The sequence below is a fragment of the Myodes glareolus genome, chromosome 11 (assembly GCF_982192425.1).
Source record: "Myodes glareolus chromosome 11, mMyoGla1.1, whole genome shotgun sequence".
Taxonomy (NCBI): domain Eukaryota; kingdom Metazoa; phylum Chordata; class Mammalia; order Rodentia; family Cricetidae; genus Myodes; species Myodes glareolus.
Genome location: NC_142036.1, coordinates 40,138,649 through 40,157,508, shown reverse-complemented (window position 1 = coordinate 40,157,508; position 18,860 = coordinate 40,138,649). Strand labels below are relative to the sequence as shown.

At 43.1% G+C, this 18,860-nt stretch overlaps 1 protein-coding gene across 14 annotated transcripts in view; it reads left to right on the top strand.

The window, feature by feature from the left end:
- The window catches only part of Ttll5 (tubulin tyrosine ligase like 5), a 248,565-nt gene that overhangs the window by 10,614 nt on the left and 219,091 nt on the right, over positions 1–18,860 (top strand). For 12 of the 14 annotated variants that reach the window (XM_087911615.1, XM_087911620.1, XM_087911618.1 and 9 more), the window contains exons 4-7: positions 5,569–5,651; positions 7,142–7,248; positions 11,451–11,581; positions 17,603–17,685. In XM_087911615.1, the coding sequence (XP_087767741.1) occupies positions 5,569–5,651; positions 7,142–7,248; positions 11,451–11,581; positions 17,603–17,685 (404 nt within the window). Of the gene's footprint in view, positions 1–5,568; positions 5,652–5,736; positions 5,790–7,141; positions 7,249–11,450; positions 11,582–17,602; positions 17,686–18,860 lie in introns of those variants that run through there. The other 2 variants (XM_087911622.1, XM_087911626.1) reach the window with 2 other exon arrangements.

Below are 18,860 nucleotides of genomic sequence, written 5' to 3'. Positions count from 1 at the left end.
TCTGTCAGTGTTTTCTGGAACTCAGGCCTTTTAAATTGCACATTTCCATAGATAAAGGTCCTGGTGGTTCTTGTCTGTATCTAGCATTATAGAGACTAAGGCAGGAAGAATCTGTGCTTCTTAGCAAGACCCAAGTGGAAAAACAAAAGACATTAAAAACGATTTGTCTCATTATATATTATTAAATTTGTTCTTTATTTCTCTACGTTCTTTGAGGTTTAACTTTTTTACTTTTTATGTAAATAACAGTTTTAATGACTTTTGCTAATGTATACTTTTTTTTTAAGTGAAGCACAATTGATCTGTGATTTTTTTTCATCTCTAAAATAATAGGTCATGCAGTCTGCTCAGGTTTTAAGTCTCTGATAAGTTATCCGGGGGCATTAGCTATGTTCTGTTGACCCCATAGTGTTACACTCTGACTTCACAGTTCTATATATCTGTTGAAAGTTTTAATTTGATTTTATATTCTTTCTATGCTTTATTTGTGAAATACTCTAGGAATACGACTTTTTCTTCCATAGAACCCCTCCCTGATTGTATGTACTTTCACATGTAAAAGGGATTGGTTTTTAGTGGTAACACGGGTATTTTCAGCTTAAAGTAAATATCTCATAGAATGAGTATCGTTTTATAATCTTCCCATCATGTCCATTTAGTGAATTTGTATTTTTGTAGACCAGCATTGGAAGTGTGATGCAAGCTACATGTGTAATTTTAAATTGGAAAGGTGAAGCTAGTTTTAATAATGAATTTTATTTAACCCAAGATATCCCAGTATAATAATTTTTCGCATTTATTCAATATAAAAAACTCACAAAATTTTATGTTGAATGTGCTTTTTACACTTACAGCAGTATCTCAACTTGGTACAGAATTCTTTCTGGAAGTATTTGATATGTGTTTAGACTTCATAACATTGTATTTGAAAAAGTAAATTCATGGTGCTGTTCCACAGGTGTTTTCTGACGTTGTTTGTTAAGACAGTCTTCCTCTATAGTACAGGCTGACCTGGAGCTCTCCAGCCTCGACTCTTTGGTTTTTGTTGGGTCCACGGGGGTCAGGCAAAGATGGGGGACAAACCACCTAAGTCTGTTACACCAGAAACAAACTTTATTCCAGGAAAAAATATAAAAAATTAAAAAAAAAAAACCTCCATGGGGCACAAAAAGCGTATCAGCTAGCTAAGACCACAGCCAGAGATGGATTTGCAAGGCTGTGGCAATGGATGGTTTCCTAACTCCCCCTTTTTATAACAAGAAGCAGAAAGCATTAGACATGAACAAAAGAATTTTTACAATCTCAAGGTAAAACTCAGATACAAATTGCTTTTATTTTATTTTATTTTTAATTTCCATTAACAGGATTTTTCTGTTAAACTAGTGTTTGTATTTAGCCCATTGTCTCTCTCTCTCTGGCTTTTTCTGACCGTGTTTACCAAAGTTCTGCACTTACCCTGAATATGCCAGTTTCACATAGCAGGAAGGGTATGGGAAAATGCACAACCAAAAGGTCAGGTCCATCCTACCGTTTAAAAGATAACTCAGCTCACTCACATCAGTTGCTGGTCATAGAGTGGCTCAGGGCTTATCTGAAAGCTGACCCTCAGTTTGCAGAGGACTACTTCAGCCTTGCAGACAGAGCTGTGGGTTGTAAAGCGGAGTAACCCGCTGTTAATAGTTAATCCTCAAGCTGCTGAGAAAGCTGCTGACAGCCTGCTCTCATTCTCCTAGGCATGGCCAGAGGACACCTTTGAGGAGTTGATTCTCTCCCACTGTGTGGGTCCCTGTGACTGAATTCAGATGGCCAAGCTCTCTTGCTGGCTCTATTCCTATATTTTGAAAATCAAATGTATCATTTATATCTTCTTTCTTGGTTCCCATATTGTAGCCTGGGCTGGTCTTAAATTCTAGATTCTCCTGCCTCAGTCTCCCAAGTGCTGGGATTTTAGGTGTACAACACCATTCCCACCCCATGCTATTTTTAAATTTTTTATTCTAATTTTATGCTTGAGTTTTGTCTGTATATGAGTGCACTGTATGTATAAAGTGTGGGTGTAGGCCAGAAGAGGGCATCAGACACCCCGGATCCTAAGTTACCAGCTGTTTTTAGCTGCACTTTGAGTGTTGGAAACCAACCTTGACGCCTCTACAGAGTAGCCAGTATTCTTAATACCGAGCCACCTCTCCAGCTCTGCCTCATGCTATTTTTTCTAAGTCCCTTAGGGATGCCATTATTGTCTTGGGTTCCTCTGTGCTAACGGTTGGTTCCTTGTTTTTGTCTGCTTTGTTGCAGCCAACCTTGAACTAGTGTTCTATGTTACTTCTTGGGTATATGCGAGCATTTTGGGGGAAGAAGTTTCAGTCTGTGGTAGAACTGATGTGAAGGTTCTTCAGGGGTTGAGAAGCAGGATATTTGGCAGTTTGCTGGTATCCAAAGGATCAGGTCCTGCTTCCTGTTTCCACATGGATGAATATAGAGGCGCAGGGGGTTCTTCTTGGGCAGTTGGGCGGGTTCAGTTTGCGGTCACAGTTGTAGCGTAAGTTTATCTTGGGAAAGGAGAGGGAGGAGGATGGGCACTGCCACCCCTTTCATTAAGCCCTCAGTGGAATGAGTGATGCCTGCCCCCATTGGAGATGGAAATTTGCTTCACTCAGCCTGCAAATTTAAATGCTAGACCCTAGTCCTAGTGACTGTTTTTTTCCTCCTTATGTCTCTCAATTTGAACCAACCTCCACATAGCTGGAGTTGTAGGTACTGTATTTGGGAAGCAAATAATTTGTCTCAGGTCTACTGATGGAGAACAGTTTTGTCCCAAGGTGAACCATATTGATTTAGATGATTTAGATGATGAAATTTGAGAATTTTGAGGTGATAAATTTAAATTAGATTTTAGACTTTGGGTTGTGTTGACAGGGATGTTGGGACGGGTTGAGTTTATTTTGCATGTGAGAGAAGTATGAATCTTAGGAAACAAAGGGTGAGTTCTGATAGGGCCCCTTATGTGCCTCTGTCTTAATCTCTGGAACCTGTGAATATAAACCTATGTGGATGGTAAAGGGGAATTAAAGTTGCTAATTGGTTGACCTTCAAGCAAGAAGATTAGCCTGGATTAGCCAAGAGTGTCCAGTTTAATGTAACCAGAGGGTTCCTTAACATGGAAGGAGGAGCCAGTAGGACTAGAGTGGTACAAGGTGAAAAAAGACTAGATCTGCCATTGTTGCCTTTGAAAGTGAGAAAGGAAGCATAAACCACAAAGCACTGGGTGGAGCTGGCCATTGGGAACTGAAAAGTAAAGGACCCAGATCCCACCCGGAGCCCACAGAAGGGAGCACAGCCTGATTGTCACAGCCTTGCCTTAGACTGGTGGGGCCTGTGTTACTGGGGACTGGTGTGGGGGGTGGCTGCACATTTGTGTTTAAGCGACCAGGCTTGTTACAGCAGCAGAAGCAAACCAGCATCCCAGCTCATTGTCGTGGGGAGGGATTTGCGGTTGTTTTGTAATTGCATTACCATCTAGCTGTTGGTTGCTTTGTCACTTTTATGTTAGATGGTCTCAAACTTGTCCCATGAAAGCCCACTCAAGCTAGTTGTGACTAGTTTCTAATCAGTTTTGAACATTTCTGTCTTGGATCTAAAAGGATGGTTCAAGCCTCCCAGCTTCCAGTCTCAGCACTCTGCACGGCTCTTGACATTCTGTTCTGCACAGAAACAAATGCATAGGATTCTGCCTGTTTTTCTTACAGTGATATTATAAAGACAACGAAGTGGCGGGGGGCTTCTGGGAAAAGCCTGTGGGCTTTAGGAGAAAGTCTGGCTTGCCCACATTCGTCTTTATGATTCAACTTTGCATAGAGTGCATACCAAAGATTATAGTAGGTCACTTAATGTGTCTGTGGGAGCAGCAAGGATTTACGAAGCTTTCCATATAAATTCTTCAAAAACGTAGTGCCTTTGATGATGAGGTTTGAACATTGTGCTACCTATTTGCAGATATCTGCACTGTTCTCATTCAGAATTGTTTAGGATATGGTGCTTTAAAAGCACTGATCCGGAGCCAGGTGCTCAGGTTCGTGTCTGTAACCTCAGCACTTGAGGGACTGAGGCAGGAACATCAATTCACTCTGGAGTGGCTGGAGTGAACTTTGGAAAAAACAACAGTAAAAAGAGTTCCTGTAGAATTCTTAGCTAGCGTTCTGTTTGTAGGAGCATATAGAAAGATTTAGTGCTGTAGCTCAGAGTAAATGCTCACATGATTACAGGTTTTCCTCTCAGGGTCAAGACACAGGTTGTCTCCAGTGACTAGGAGGAAATGCATACAAGGGCAGGAGGCTCATGCCAAGCTGCACTGGTAGTATGGGCCTGTCTTAAAGGGGGCGGTTGGAGGTCCCTGCTCGTCTCTGCCTATCGGGGAGACCCCTGGTCTAAGATGTTCTGGCAGTCAGCATCTGAGGACATGAAGGACTGTCTGGAGCAGTTCTCGTAGCCTGTTAAGTACAGCAGACCTCTTTCTCAGTCTCGAAAAGTCCAAGGACTTTCCCCAGAGTAATGATTTTAAAGTGGAAAAATAGACGAATGATTAGAAAGGAAATGAATTATGTTGAAATATAGTAATTAAAATATTAAAAAGGAAAATAGCTGGATGAGGTGGTACATGCCTCTAATCCTTGACTGTAGGAGTGCGTGTTTTGAGTATTAGGCCAGCTGAGGCTAATACTCAAAGAAACTTTGAGTCAAGAAACTAAAAAATAAAAATGTAACCCAATCCCCAGATTCAAGTCATATGTAATTTTTATTAGTCATTGGTTTGTTAACTACCATAACTTATAAGTACTCTGAACATTAACAACTGTGAAGTGAACTTAATGCCTAGCAACTGTCTCTTGCTGGCAGAGCCACAGGAGAGTCACACTGCCTGCCCTTGATGCCTACACTCCTCATTGAAAGCATTGTTGTTGTTGTTCTGGATGTTTGAGGCAGGGTTTCTTTGTGTAGCCCTGGCTGTCCTTGAAGTCAATTTTGTATAGCAGGCTGGTCTTGAACTCACAGAGATCTGCCTGCCTCTGCCTCCCAAGTGCTGGTATTAAAGGCGTGTGCTACCACCGCCTGAAAGCATTGTTAAATTTCACCTGGAAACTAGTGAAAATAAAGATGATGTAGGTTTTGTTCCCCTTTTTGTATTGAGTGAACCCCACCATCTCTTAGCTTAAAAATTCTTGGTCTTTGGCTGAAAGATGGTGCAGAGTATGGAGTGCTTGTCCTGCAAGCCTGAGGACCCGAGTGCAGTCCCTGGAGCCCAGTGAAAGCACATGAGAGGGAATCAGCTCCACAGAGTTGTCCTGTGTACTCCACACACATCTTAGTATGGGCATCCTTTCCCATCACAATTTAGTACTAAAAATATATTAGAGGAAGCCTTGGCTCTAATCCTTAGCTGATTTGTAGTCACTTTAAGGACAGCAGTATAACACCAGTGAGTACATTAATCAAGTTTCCATGTTGCTGTTTATTTTTGTCTTTGCAATTAAACTTTCTGGCTATTGAACTTGGTTCTGTGTTTTTGTTTAGAGCGTTATCATTTGTCTTATAAGATTGTGAGAACGGACAGTCGCCTGGTGCGAAGCATTCTGACAGCCCATGGATTTCACGAAGTAAGCTCACTTTTACAACCTTACCTCACCTAATCGCCTCAAAAGCCGAAATCCTAGCTACCTAACTGACTTTATCCATCCGCAGAGGCAGCGCTAGGAAGCGCACGGGACCAGTGATTAGAGACTCTGCAGAACTTGGTACTACCAGCAGTTTCTCCTTGTGGTACACGGGAAGCATTTCCACAGGATCCCCCCTCCCCTTTTCTTTTAATGATCTTAGATTTGGGCCAAGTCGCCCATCAGACATTGTCTGATCTAGTTGGGGTTCTTAGGTTCAGACAGAGTTAGTTGCCCATCAGACGTCATCTGTTACCTAGTGGGGTTCTTTGGTAGCACAGAACAGAAGCAGACTCTGTCACTGAAACAAAGACAGAGTTGCAGCGTGCTATGGAGAGGGTGGCTCACAGGCGCTGAGGCTTATATAGAAGGGGTGAGGCCACAGCAGCCTCGGGCACTAAAGGGCAGGACTCTCTAGTTTTATCTCAACACACTGCTTTGGAAGTTACTGGCTCCATTCATTGTCTTTTTCTTTTTCTGGTGGTAGAATTATTGGGCCAACTTAGGTTACAGATCTTAAGGAGTGGGGAAGAGGGAGATGGGCAGATAGCAGGTGCTTTAATATCCTGGAGCAAGTCGTTCCTCTAAGAAATCTGCAAAACAAGATGTTGTCATAGAAAGGGTGCTACACAGTCCACCACTACTGATATTCCGAGACCACTGATGAAAGTCTGGTCACTAGCTGCTTATTATAAGTTGGTACCAATAGGGGGCACTTGGGGACCTCAAACTGTTGATGCCATCTTGTTGCTTTTCTATCCAAATCATTTGTCTTTGTCCTAATGTGTTTTATGGGCAGAGTACACAATTAATAATGAGTGGAAAAATGAATTCTAATGAATGATTAAAGGAAATCTAAGGCTTAATACTTTTCTTAGATTTACTGTTCTAATTTTAATTGCGTGTCTATGTGTAGGTATGTGCATGAGAGTGTAGGTGCCCAAAGAGATTAGAAGCATCAGCGTCCCCTGTGCTAGGGCTTATGGTGGTTATGAGCCATCCAGGATAGTTGCTAGGAATTGAACCTAGGTCCTTTGCAAAAAAAAAATAGTACATACTCTTGACCCCTGAGTCATTCCAAGTCTGGCTTTAGTTAGGATCTACAAGTACATAAGGGAGGTCTGGAAACAGAAGGCGTCTGGAGTTCAGTTCTGAGACATACTTTGATATGTAAGTGTATCAGACATCATTGACTTGCCCAGAAGGATTATTTTATTTTATTGTCTGTGTATGAGACCTCCCAGCTCCCCCCCTTTTTTTAACCCTCATTGTCTTGTTTGCTGTGGTACTCTGCTGTGATAATAGGCTTGTATATAGTCACAGGGCCATGCCGAGAGTCCTCTGTAGATGAGAAACCACTGACTTTCTCTGTCATTGCTCTTCTGGAGACAGGCTGCTGCTTATTTTGGTTCATTTGTTTTCCATGTATCTAGGTTCACCCGAGCAGCACTGACTATAACCTGATGTGGACAGGATCCCATCTGAAGCCCTTCTTACTTCGAACTCTCTCTGAAGCACAGAAAGTTAATCACTTCCCCAGGTAAAGCTCCTGTAGGTGTTTAAAGGTCGCTGTCATTGGAACGTGTAGCCAGAGGAGAGATGCAGTGTTCTTGGGGAACTTGGGAAGTACCATAGCCCATGCTGGAGACTGAGGTGTTCCTATCCCTGGGAGGTGGAGACTCTTCAAGGGCTGTGGAGATGTGAAAGGTTTTAAAGAGACAATTTCCATTTCTCTGTCCTGACATTGAGGTGGTTCACAGTGTGTTCTTCAGTGAGTGAGACCCCCTCTCACCTCTCTTCCCGCTGTCACATCGTCATTTCTGCTAAAGAGTGACTCAACTCCTGGCTTAATATGGAGCGTTTTCCTTGGGCACAAAAGATTTTGGGGTTCCAAGGTGTGATGGCACATGCTTATAAGCCTTGCATTTGGGACACAGAGCAGGAGGCTGAGTTCATGCCTGCCTTGGCTACAGAACAAATCAAGGCCAGCTTAGACTGTGTGAGACCCTGTCTTTCTTGAAGAAAAGGAAAAAAGAATAGGATGTCAAAGACACAACAAACAAATTGAGATCAGATTCTAGTGATAGCCTAACACTCCCTTTTTACACGGTGGTGGTTTCCATTTGTTTGTTTTAAACTAATTGAGAGATAACAGTCTGGTTGTAGTAGCACTCACTCTAATCTACACTCTCCCGTGTCTTGGTGACCTTTACTTTGTAATGCCCATGCTGCTTGCTCAGCATTTTCTGGCGTCTCCTTCCCAGTGTCCCCTCTGGCCAGAAATCCTGCCTAGTTATTGGCCATTCAACTTTTTAATTAAACCAATCAGAATGACATTTCTTCACAGTGTACAAAAAGATTATTCCACAACAGGAATAATCATTAATTTTAATGACAGATCATTTTGTGTTTGTTTATTTTGGGACAGGGTTTCATACTGGAACTCTGTTAGGTGAAGTCTCAGATATTTAAGATATTTAATTCTTATAGTCTGAAATTTTAAGTATATTTATAAAAAGTCAGATAAACTTTTTTTAACTTGTGTTCAAAATCTTTTTTAAAATGGATTTTATACTTGTAAATCAGGTTTTAAAAAGCGCATTTGGAGTAAAGATCATAGGTGCAAATTCTAAACATAGACCCTGTAAAAAGGAAGTCTTGATGATCTTTCCTTAGACAGAGGTTTCTTAGAACAAAGTTTGGTGCATAAAAGGACAAAAACACAAGGGGACTTCATCAGAGTGGAAAAACTTAAGAAAGCGAGAAAACAAGTCATAGTCTGGAGGAGTATTTGTAAACTTTCTCTGATTATGAGTTTATATCTAAAGTGTATCACAGACTCTGATAACTTAGTAGTAAGAAAACAATCATAGTTTTCAAAATGGAGAAAAGACTTAGTGAATACCTCTCTCTCTCTCTCTCTCTCTCTCTCTCTCTGTGTGTGTGTGTGTGTGTGTGTGTGTGTATGTGTGTGAAATCACATTCATTAAAATAGGTAAAACTTTAAATGCATATGTCAAGGAAAATTTATGTGTAGTCAGTGTAGGAGCCCACTCGTACAAGGTCAGCCAGGGTTCCTGGATAGGGGATCCCCGAGGCCAAAGAAAAGTCAGAAGAAACAGAAGACAGGATAGAACTGGGAAGTCTGTCTGGTCATGCCGAAGCAGCCAAACAGCCCAGTGTTTATTTCAGTACTTGCTTATATACAAAAACAGAACAAAGCACAGCACAGACGGCCAGTCAGTATCTAACCACAAGACCATTCCTGTCCTTGAGTGAGCAGCCTCCTCTCCAACATGTGCTTGCTGCTTGGAAGCAGCCTTCCTTTCTATCTTGATGTTCCTGAGGTTTATCATCAGCAGTATACTGTCTACTAGAAAGAGTGTTCTTTTCTCATGGGTTAAGTCAGAAGTTTCTCAGAACCCTCAAGGTAGTAAGAAAAAGTAGAGCAGGCAAGCTTGAACTCAAATGACTTCTTTAAGTCAGAAATGACTCCAGATGAAAACTGAGTCACACGTGGGCTCCCACAGGTCAGTTAAAGATAATTCAACACCATTAGTCATTAGTGAAATACAAATTAAAATCGTATGAGATTTTAATATATACCTATTAAAGTGACTTTAAAAATCAGATAACACTAAGTGCTTCTGGTTGGGATGTATGGTGACTAGCACGCTAGTACATTGCTGATGGGGGTGCAAAATGGTGCAACTACCTTGGATACTTGGAAATTGTGAAATAGCTATTGATCTTGATTTTCATCTTCTAGAATGTGTGGTATCACCAGAGTGTCCTTTTATATGCTAGCCAATTGCCTGGTGACTGACAGGCCCTAGGTGGTTTCAGGATGCTCACAGGCTCCAGAGAAGGCTAAGTCCTGGTGAGAAGGTTGACGTTTCAGTCTGCCCCTCAATCTTCAGGAAGGGAAGGGGCTGAAGTTTTAACATGATCACCAGACAGTCATACCTACTTAGTAATGCTTCCATTCCAGCCCTGAAGCTCTAGGTTTGGAGAGCTAGAGAGCTGAACATGTGAGTCCTGGCAGGGGGAGGGCAGGCTGCTCTGTATTCCCTCCTCCACATCTCATTCCATGTGCATCTCTTTATCTGCATTCTTTATGCATGCCTTACAGTCAGCCAGGAAGTGTTTCACTGGGTTCTGTTGCCCCTCAAGCAGACTCTTTAAGCCCTAAGGAAAAGTCTGGGATAACTGGTCAGAGGCACAGGTCAAAATCTGCCTCTTGGGACGAGAGCCTTGGGGACTGAGCCTTCATCCTGAGGGGTTGGATACCTCCTCCAGGTAGACAGTGTCAGAACTGAATTAGAGGACACCCAGTGGCATCCGCAGTGACATTGCCTGCTGGTAGGGGAAAGCTCCCCCCCCCCAACTGGTGTCAAGAGTGTTGAGTGATTATGTGGAGCTGAGAGTGGAGCCTAGGAAAGCGCTCTGGTATTCCCTCCGCATCTCAGAATATGGTAGGAGAAACTGAGTCTGTTTTTCCAGTGTCCTCAGAATGACTGCTGGCAGCTCTTCTAAAGTTAAACATATACTCTGTGGTGATTGTAAAATGTGTCTGTAAATTCTTTGACACTTCCTTCAAAAGGTTGAGCTAAATTTTTCTGTTCTTGAGTGTCAACTAGACTTAGTGACTTGCCTCTAACAAATGGAATGTGGCAGACGTGTTGCTATGCCATGTTGGAGACTAGGTCATTACAGACGTTGCCACCTCTTCCTTGGATCAGGGCCTCGGAGTAGCCAGCAGCATGTCACGAAAGTATGCAGCCCATGGAAGGGTTTACCTGAAGAGCTGAAGCTGCTCTGCCAGCTGGTTCCATCCCTGTGAGCAGACTGAGCTGTGCATGCTCCACCCCAGCTAGGCCTGATGATGGCAGTGTAGGCACGCATCTGCACTGTGACCTCATCGGCTGGCTGAGCCGGAGCTGCCAGGTCTGCCATCATCCCACACCGCTGGCCACAGAGACTGACATCATGAATGTGAACTACTATTTTAAGCTGCTATATTCCGAGGCTGTTTATTATCTAGCAATAGATAATTTGGTAAACTACATAGCAGGCCCACACCTGGGAAAATGGAAATGTTTGTATAAAAATTTGATGTTTATATAAAAATCTTTATGTAAGTGCTTTCAAGCATCTTTACTCACAATCTTCTCTACACTGGAAGTAATCCAGATGTCCTTCAACTGTTGAAAAGATAAACAAACTGTGATATATCCACACCACAACTCATAACTTAGCACATAAAAGAATAAAATACTGATATATGCAACCAGTAGGATAAAGTGAGATGTTTCATGCTCAGAGGAAGGCTGCATATTGCAGGATCCTGCTTATCTGTTTGGGAAGAAGTGAAAACACATGTTTGCCCTGTGTCTGGAAAAAGAAATGCCTGCAAGGGAATCGAAGCTACCTTGGGATATTAGTATTACTCTGTATTTTGATTGTGGTGGTCATTACCTAATCAACACATCAGAATTAAACATGGAAAATCAGTGGGTTATTCTACATAAGTTGTATCTTTATGAGTAAATCTGATCAAGAAATGTCTATTTGAGGAAAATGTTTCCTAAGACTTTTGGAGTAGCAGCGTGATACTGGGATAATCTACTGTCTTCAGTAACTGCTTCAGAACTCGGGACTATGAGTTCTCCACAGTCTGGTAATAGAGGAAGCCTTTGTAGGTGTGATTCACTGAAATGGAAAAATTCTCTTGCTTTGCAGATCGTATGAACTAACCCGGAAGGACCGACTGTACAAAAACATCATTCGAATGCAGCACACGCATGGATTCAAGGCTTTCCACATCCTCCCTCAGACCTTCCTCCTGCCAGCTGAGTACGCGGAGTTCTGTAGTAAGTGCTGGCTGAGGTGCCCTTGCACCTGGGCTTGAGGCAGATTTAACTTTGACATCGCTGACCTTAGAGCTTACTGGGGCTTTCCAAGTCTTTGAAAATTTTTGCTTAATTGGGAAGTACAGTTATAGTCATATAATTTAAATTATTTGTGTTTGGGTGGTGCTCGTGTATGTTTAATTTTGGTAGGATGACAGTATGGCAGTAGTTTATGTAAGGACACACAGGTGTCATGCAGGCACGGCCTGTCTTGGTTAGTTTTGCCCATTCATCTCTTCATTGTTGAGAGTAAGTGTGGCTTGAGGCCTTTAGCCCCTGTGAGTGTGAACTGCAGGTTTCCTTTTTGGTGTCCCTTCCACTTCTCACTCGAATGTCTTGCTGCTTTGTCTTAATTTGTACTTGCTCATTTGTCTTTTGAGGCAGGGTTTCACTGTGTGTCTCCAGCTGGCCTAGGACTTGCCATGTATGTAAATTGGGCTGGTCTCGAACTCAGAGTTCCACCTACTTCTGCCTTCTGTGCTGAGTGCTGAGACCAAAGGTTGCCGCATGGCCAGCATCAGGAGTATCAGGCTAAAAGTCCAAATAGGCCTCTAAAGACGTGAGTTAGAGAAGCTGTGAGCATCATTGAGACCTCAAAGAGGGGTTGCTGGGGGTGGTGAGGGTGGTTGCTTAGGCTGGCCTCAAACTCCTGGGCTTCCCTGGGAATTGAGTTACAGGTGTGAACAACTCCTGCCCACCAGGACTTGGAAGTCTAAGCAAGAATATAAGCAGTACCGTACAAGAGGATCTGTTACAGGAACGAAGACTGTTCAGTTTGGATGTAGTGTACATTTGAGGAACTCTGGGGAGAGCATGCAGTGATGTTTTGGAGCTCTGAGTTTGGCTAAATATACAGAATCTGGGGGTTCCAGATGAAAGTGATGACTAAGAGATACAAGAAGATAGAGAAGCAGGCACACAGAGAAGCAGGCGGAAAGAGAGATGGTAGGAGAACTTGGGAAGGAGGTCTCAGAAGGGGCAGTAGCTCCAGTAGAAGAGCGAACTTTAGAAAGGAGCTGGGACATCTTCCCTAAAATGGGGGTGGGTGGGTAGCAAACTCAGTGCTGGCCAGGTAAGACTTTGCATATAGCAGAAGGCGGTGGCTAGGTTCATGTGATGAATTCTCAGCCTGCCTAGAAAGGATGGTGGTATGGTCTTATGCCAAGAGTGAGGGCAAAGTGTGGGGTTGTGCAGAAAGGTCCTGATAGGATCTTTGACAGGATTGAGCATGATTTAAAGTTTTTCATAGCCACTGGGAAGATGAGCCAAGGTGATGTCAAGATAATTAGCTTTTAGTCAAAATAAGAAAAAGGCTTAAGTTTGTATGTGGAGAGATTGAGCCCAGGCCAGAGGGGTGAAAGCCTGAGGGTCGCCTGAATTGTTCACTGAGTCCTCAGTGAGCAGGGCTGGGAATATGCCACACAGATTCTTCTTGGTCCCGTGTCCAGCTAATGTTTTGTAGAACTGAAGGTCCGTGACCCTGGAGAACCTGCCTAGGGATCTGTTGCCCACTCCAGCCATTTCCCTCAAGGAGACAGAAATGACAAGGAAGATGAGGGTGACAGCAGTGTGGGTAACACAGAGCTTTCCCCGGAACTGTGTTCTTTGAGGGTGACAACAGTGGGTAACACAGAGCTTTCCCCGGAACTGTGTTTTTTGAGGGTGACAGCAGTGGGTAACACAGAGCTTTCTCCGAAACTGTGTTCTTTGGCATTTCCATGCACAATGGAGGCTGAGAAGTAGCTCTGAGATGTGGACACAATTGTGGTAATCATGTAGCTTATTACAGATACTCAGATTTCAGTGCAGGATGTTAATTTCTAGGACCATGATTTTATAAGAGGCAAATGACATGAAAGCCGTCATTTTGAAGACAAGACTAAGGAGTTTAAGAACATTGTCCAGTAGCATCCTCATCCCTGAAAAACTTCTGCTCCTGCTCCTGGTTCAGTGTTCTTCCAGTGTACTGAACACGCTGTCACTGGAACTGGGAAGTGATGAAAAGGGCTTCAGATTGTCTATGATGTCTTCGTCCAAGCAGACTGCTCCAGCCTCTGCCCTGCTTTTGCCCCTGATTTTTCTTGCTTTTTGCTCATTTTTTTTAAGTTGCAGAAAAGAAATAGATCTTTGTTCTAAAAGATCCCAAATCAGAGTAAAAATGCCAGCACAGGAGATGCATTCTGACATTAATTCTCATAGAACATGCCAGTAATGAAGCACCAGAAGCAGAATTCATTTTTTTTTTTTTTAAGAAAAAAGTTTTTCTTGCAGAGTTGGGATTTGAACACAGCATTCTGGCATGCTGTGGAAGTGTATGGCCACTGAGCTACCTCCTAATCCCAGAGCACGAGCTCACAGAGCAGAGTCCATTGAACAGCAGGCTAGTAGCAAATGCTACATGTCTCTAGACTTAACCTTCTCTGAAAATGAGAGTTTTCAACGTCCGGTGGCGCTGTGGAGGGTACTGTCTGCAGGCAGCTTTGGTCAGCCTCGCAGAGGGCTCACGGCACCCAGTGCTTCACAGCTCCCAGTGTCTGGAAGCTTGTTTAATGTCTGTCTGATTGCTCGTCTGCACTTTGTGAGGTAGAAGACTTTTCCTACTGTGTATTCCACTCTAGGAAGCAGATTACATACATAAAGGTTTCCAATGAATCAATGTACGGAGCTTAGAAGATGTATTTCATATATATATATAATATATACACATACATATATTAATAGCTTCTTGTCTTGAAATCCACTGCAAAAGCCTCTCAAGGGAGAGAGGATTATTTTGTCCTGCCGTTCCAGAGGCTGCAGTGCTCCATGGTGCAGAATCTGCTAGGGAGGAAGGGACTGTGAAAGGAGCAGGAAGCTGGCTGGTCACATTGCGTCTACACTCAGGAAGTGATGAGTGAGCAGCAAGTGGGGCTGGGCTGGGAAGGCTCAAGGGCCACCCCCAGCGGCCCACTTCCTCCAGCAGGGTGCCACCTCTGTGAGGTTTCCATAACTTCTTCAAACAGTGCCACCAGCTGGGGGCCAAGTGTTTGACCTGAGCCTATGTGGGACATGTCATACAGCATACTCAGCCTCATGCTTCCTCAGAGATCTGAGGGAGGTCGTAAAAGAATGACATATTTTGTGTTTAATAACGTCATATCATATAGATTTAATTTTTTTCTCATATGTAATTATAAACTTTCTTTCTATAACACTATTTTGACATGATACAAATTATGCTTTTTTGAAGGAGTAATAGATTTCCATGGTGTAAAACTAAATAAAACAGTAATCAGGGAAGAAACCTCCTTTTCTTTTTTAATTTATTTTTATTTTTGTGCACATTGATGTTTTGCTTGTGTGTATGACCATGAAAGGGTGTCAGGTCCCAGATAGTTGAGAACTGATGGGAATTGAACCCAGGTCCTCTGAAAGAGCTGTCAGTGCTCTTAACCACTGAGCCATCTCTCCAGCTGCAAAGAACCTGTTTTTGTTCATGGGTCTCAGCTATCTCCCTGGGGCTCACCAGTGTTTGCTACTAGTTTTTTGCATGTCTTTCTGGGGACGTTCTTGGCAATCACTGTCAGACAGCTTGAATGTATGTGGGTATGGAGGGAAGCATGTGGTGGCTATTGCCTTTTGCTTTCTTCTTTTCATAGACCGTTCTACATCAGTTAATTAACAATATTCTCATTGCATACGTTTGTTGAGGTTTCTCTTGTGTTGATCAGGTGTCTGCAAATGCAGCCTTTGAGATATCCCATCCTCTTCCTGTTTGCAGCCGTCCCTGTGAGCTAAGGGTGCATTTTACATTTTCAAATGGTTGAAGTCAAGATGACTATAACTTTGTGGCATGTGGAAATGGCACGGAATTCAGTGTAAATGAGGTTTTATGGGAACACAGCCACTGTCCTTTGTTTGTATATTGTCTGTTTTCAAGTTACAGCAGTAGAGTTGAATTCTTACACCAGAGCTTGCATTTCCTATAAAACCAAAAGTACTTATGGCTCAGCTTTTCATAATTAGTTTGTAGCCTGCAGCCCCTCACATAGGTATGATAGAGTAGATTTAATTAAATTAATCTCTTGCTTTTATAGCCCAGCATGGGATAACTTCACAAATATATACACACAATGTGGGAATTTAATTTTTTTTTTTTTTTTACCCCCTCAAGACAGGGTTTCTCTGTGCAGCTTTGGAGTGTGTCCTGGAACTCACTCTGTAGACGAGGTTGGCCTCGAACTCATAGTTCTGCTTGCCTCTGTCTCCCAAGTGCTGGGAACAAAGGTGTGCGCCACCACCACCACCTGGCTAAAGATTTATTTTTAAATTTTTAGCGTGTGTGTGTGTGTGTGTGTGTGTGTGTGAGAGAGAGAGAGAGAGAGAGACAGAGAGAGAGAGAGAGAGCGAGAGAGCGAGAGAAGTGTATGCAGGTGTCTGAGGAGTCCAGAAGAGTCCCTGGATTTGGAGTTGTAAGAGGTTGTGAGCTACGTGACATGGGTACTGGGAACTAGAGAATCCTCTGGAGGAGCAGCAAGGTCTCCTAGCTGCTGAACCCTGTTTCCACCCCATACATGTTCCACACTCATGTGACTAGAGGTAGAGGATGCAGTTCTAAACCTATTTAGTATCTAGATGCTTTAGATTATACATAGTACTTTTTTTCTTCTGGTGCTAATTCTGTTACATTGCATCCAGGGAAAAAGCAAGGCAAGATGGGGTAGACAAAGGTACTTAGGTCCCTCACCAGGTCCCCTTCAGGTAAAGTGGTTTGTGGTAGAGCCAAAGTCAAGTTCCTGTTTGGGGCATAAAAAAAACTTAGACTTCGCACAGGGGAGATGGAAGAGGAGGCTGATGAGTGGTCTGGGAAGATATGCCGTCCTGGGGCTGTTGCTGGTGCCAGGCTCTTGGCTCCTGGAGTCCTGAAGTCTGCCTGGGTGGTACCCTGCTCAGGGTCAGGGGACATTTGTGTCTCACGTGGGAAGAGCGGAGGTGGGATTAACACGCACAGGTGGCAGCTCTTGGCCTTTTAATAACTCAAACCAGAGACTATAAACTTGAGGGAACTTTATTGGGTTTATGCTTTTGTGTTCTGGATAAAATGATGTTATCCTGATGCAGAACAGCTGGGTGTTTGAGAGGCCAGAAACACTTTCACTCCCGTGATTTTATTTCTTCACACACTGCACCCTTTAGAGAAGAAAAATGGCAAGAAACCAGTATCTTAGTTTTCAGCTTTTCCTTCTTCCATGGAAACGGTGGGTGTGGGATTCATCTGAAGAGGAAGGGACTGAGGTAGAGTGGAGATTGCCACCAGCTCTCTCTTTCCTGGGGTTTCCCTCAGCAGTTCCCCATGAGTCTGTCCCCCAAATCCTAGGATATTCCCCAAGTGGAAATCAGAACCCTCAGCTTCTTCCCAGACCCTGAAGGAGTCCCGGGGAGTCTCAGTGTCAAATTTCTGCTTTTTCTTCTTATGACCCAAAGATACTTACAAACAGACCTGAAGCTGGTGAGCTGTAGGCCACCTTGTGCTTGTGGATTATGTTGCTTCCTTGCCCTATCACACTGCCTGGTTTACGAGATCTAAAGAATTATTCAAAGGAAGTAGCTGTAGTTGGAGATATAAAAACTCAGTTGTCTCTATCTATTGGCAGTCCTTCAGTTAACAAAAATGAGATTTTCAGTTTCCTGAGGTTGTTTTTGGTAACAGACTAACATTCAGATTTGACCTTATTTTGTTTCCATCCTTATGTAAGAAAGAGGAAATAGTGGAAGATATAATTATGTGAGTAATTTGCTATCCTCCCCTTTCTTCTGCTTCTTCCTGCCTACGTTCCCTTTTTGGGGCAACTCTAAGACAGTGATGCACTGCTGCTCCCCAGCTGCAGATTTGGAAGGCTCTTTGGGTACCTAAGAGATTACTGTTGTTGCAGTTTAAGATAATAAACTCATGTTCCTTCTTTTTTTTTCTCTTCCCTTTTTATCTCCCAATATTTTGATCAGATTCATATTCAAAGGACCGGGGACCTTGGATAGTAAAACCAGTGGCCTCTTCTAGGGGGCGGGGCGTCTACTTGATCAACAATGTAAGTATGCAGAGAATTGCAGACCTGGCACTTCTTGAGCAGGTATTTCCTTCTGCACTGAGTTCAGACGTGAGTGGAGGCTGGGCGTGCTTTTCTGTTCACTCTTTTGGGAGCTTCTTCCCTTGCTGGGCCTTGGCCCGGCATGTCCATGGCCAGAATGTCACTTGCTAAATTGGTTTTGGGGAGAAGGCAGCCTTTTGTGTTAGCACAGGAGTGTCTTCTGCTTTGAGCTTGTCCTGTCATCTCCTCAGCACTGAGCTGTAGCACGGATAATAAAACCCAGAGACAGAGATAGGGGTGGGAGCTGGAGAGTAGAGAACAGAGTAGTAAGCCATTAGAGAGACCTTTTAGGGTGACCCTCAGACTGCCTAGCCTGCACTGTGTCTCCACCAAACCGCAGACTCCACACTCCCGTGAGTTCCCGTCTCTTCCCCTTTATATTCGTCTCTCTGTCCAGCCATATTGCTCCTGTCTCCACCTCCCTAGTGCTGGAATTAAAAGTGTGTGACTCCCAAACAAAAGTGTGTGAGCCACCACCACCTGGGTCTGTTTCTGGATTGATTTTGTGTAGCCCGGGGCAGCCTTGACCTCATAGAGATCTGCCTCCCTCTGTCTCCTGAGTCTTGGGATTAAAGGTGTGCGCACCACTCCTTGGCCTCTAGTGACTTAGCTTTGCATTCTGATCTTCAGGCAAGCTTTATTTATTAAAATACAAATAAAATATCACCACACTGAGCTGTCAGAAGCTGCCAATATCTTGATTCTTTGCAAATTCCTCATTAAATATTTTTAAAAATTAATGCAGAACAGCAGCATAGCTGAGTGGTAAGAAGCCTTGTTTAACATGCATGAGGCTCTGAGTTCAAGCCTCAGTGCCATAATAATAATAACAATAACAACAAAACAACAATAAAGTACGTATACAGAGAAAGTAAGTCAAATGCCAACTCCAGTCTCGCTTGTACTTCCCATACCACACTTGATTTTATATTAGTTTCAGATTCTTACTGTATTTGGTAATCTTCATTTTACATTTATTACACTAATGTCCCTCCCACCTGCCCTTCCATAGGCCACCTCTTAAGTTTAATTAATTTTTCCTTTTAGATTTTAAAAAGTTGTGTAACATTTACAGTTCTTTTTAATAACTGTTTTAGTTTCTGCTCCTTTATAAT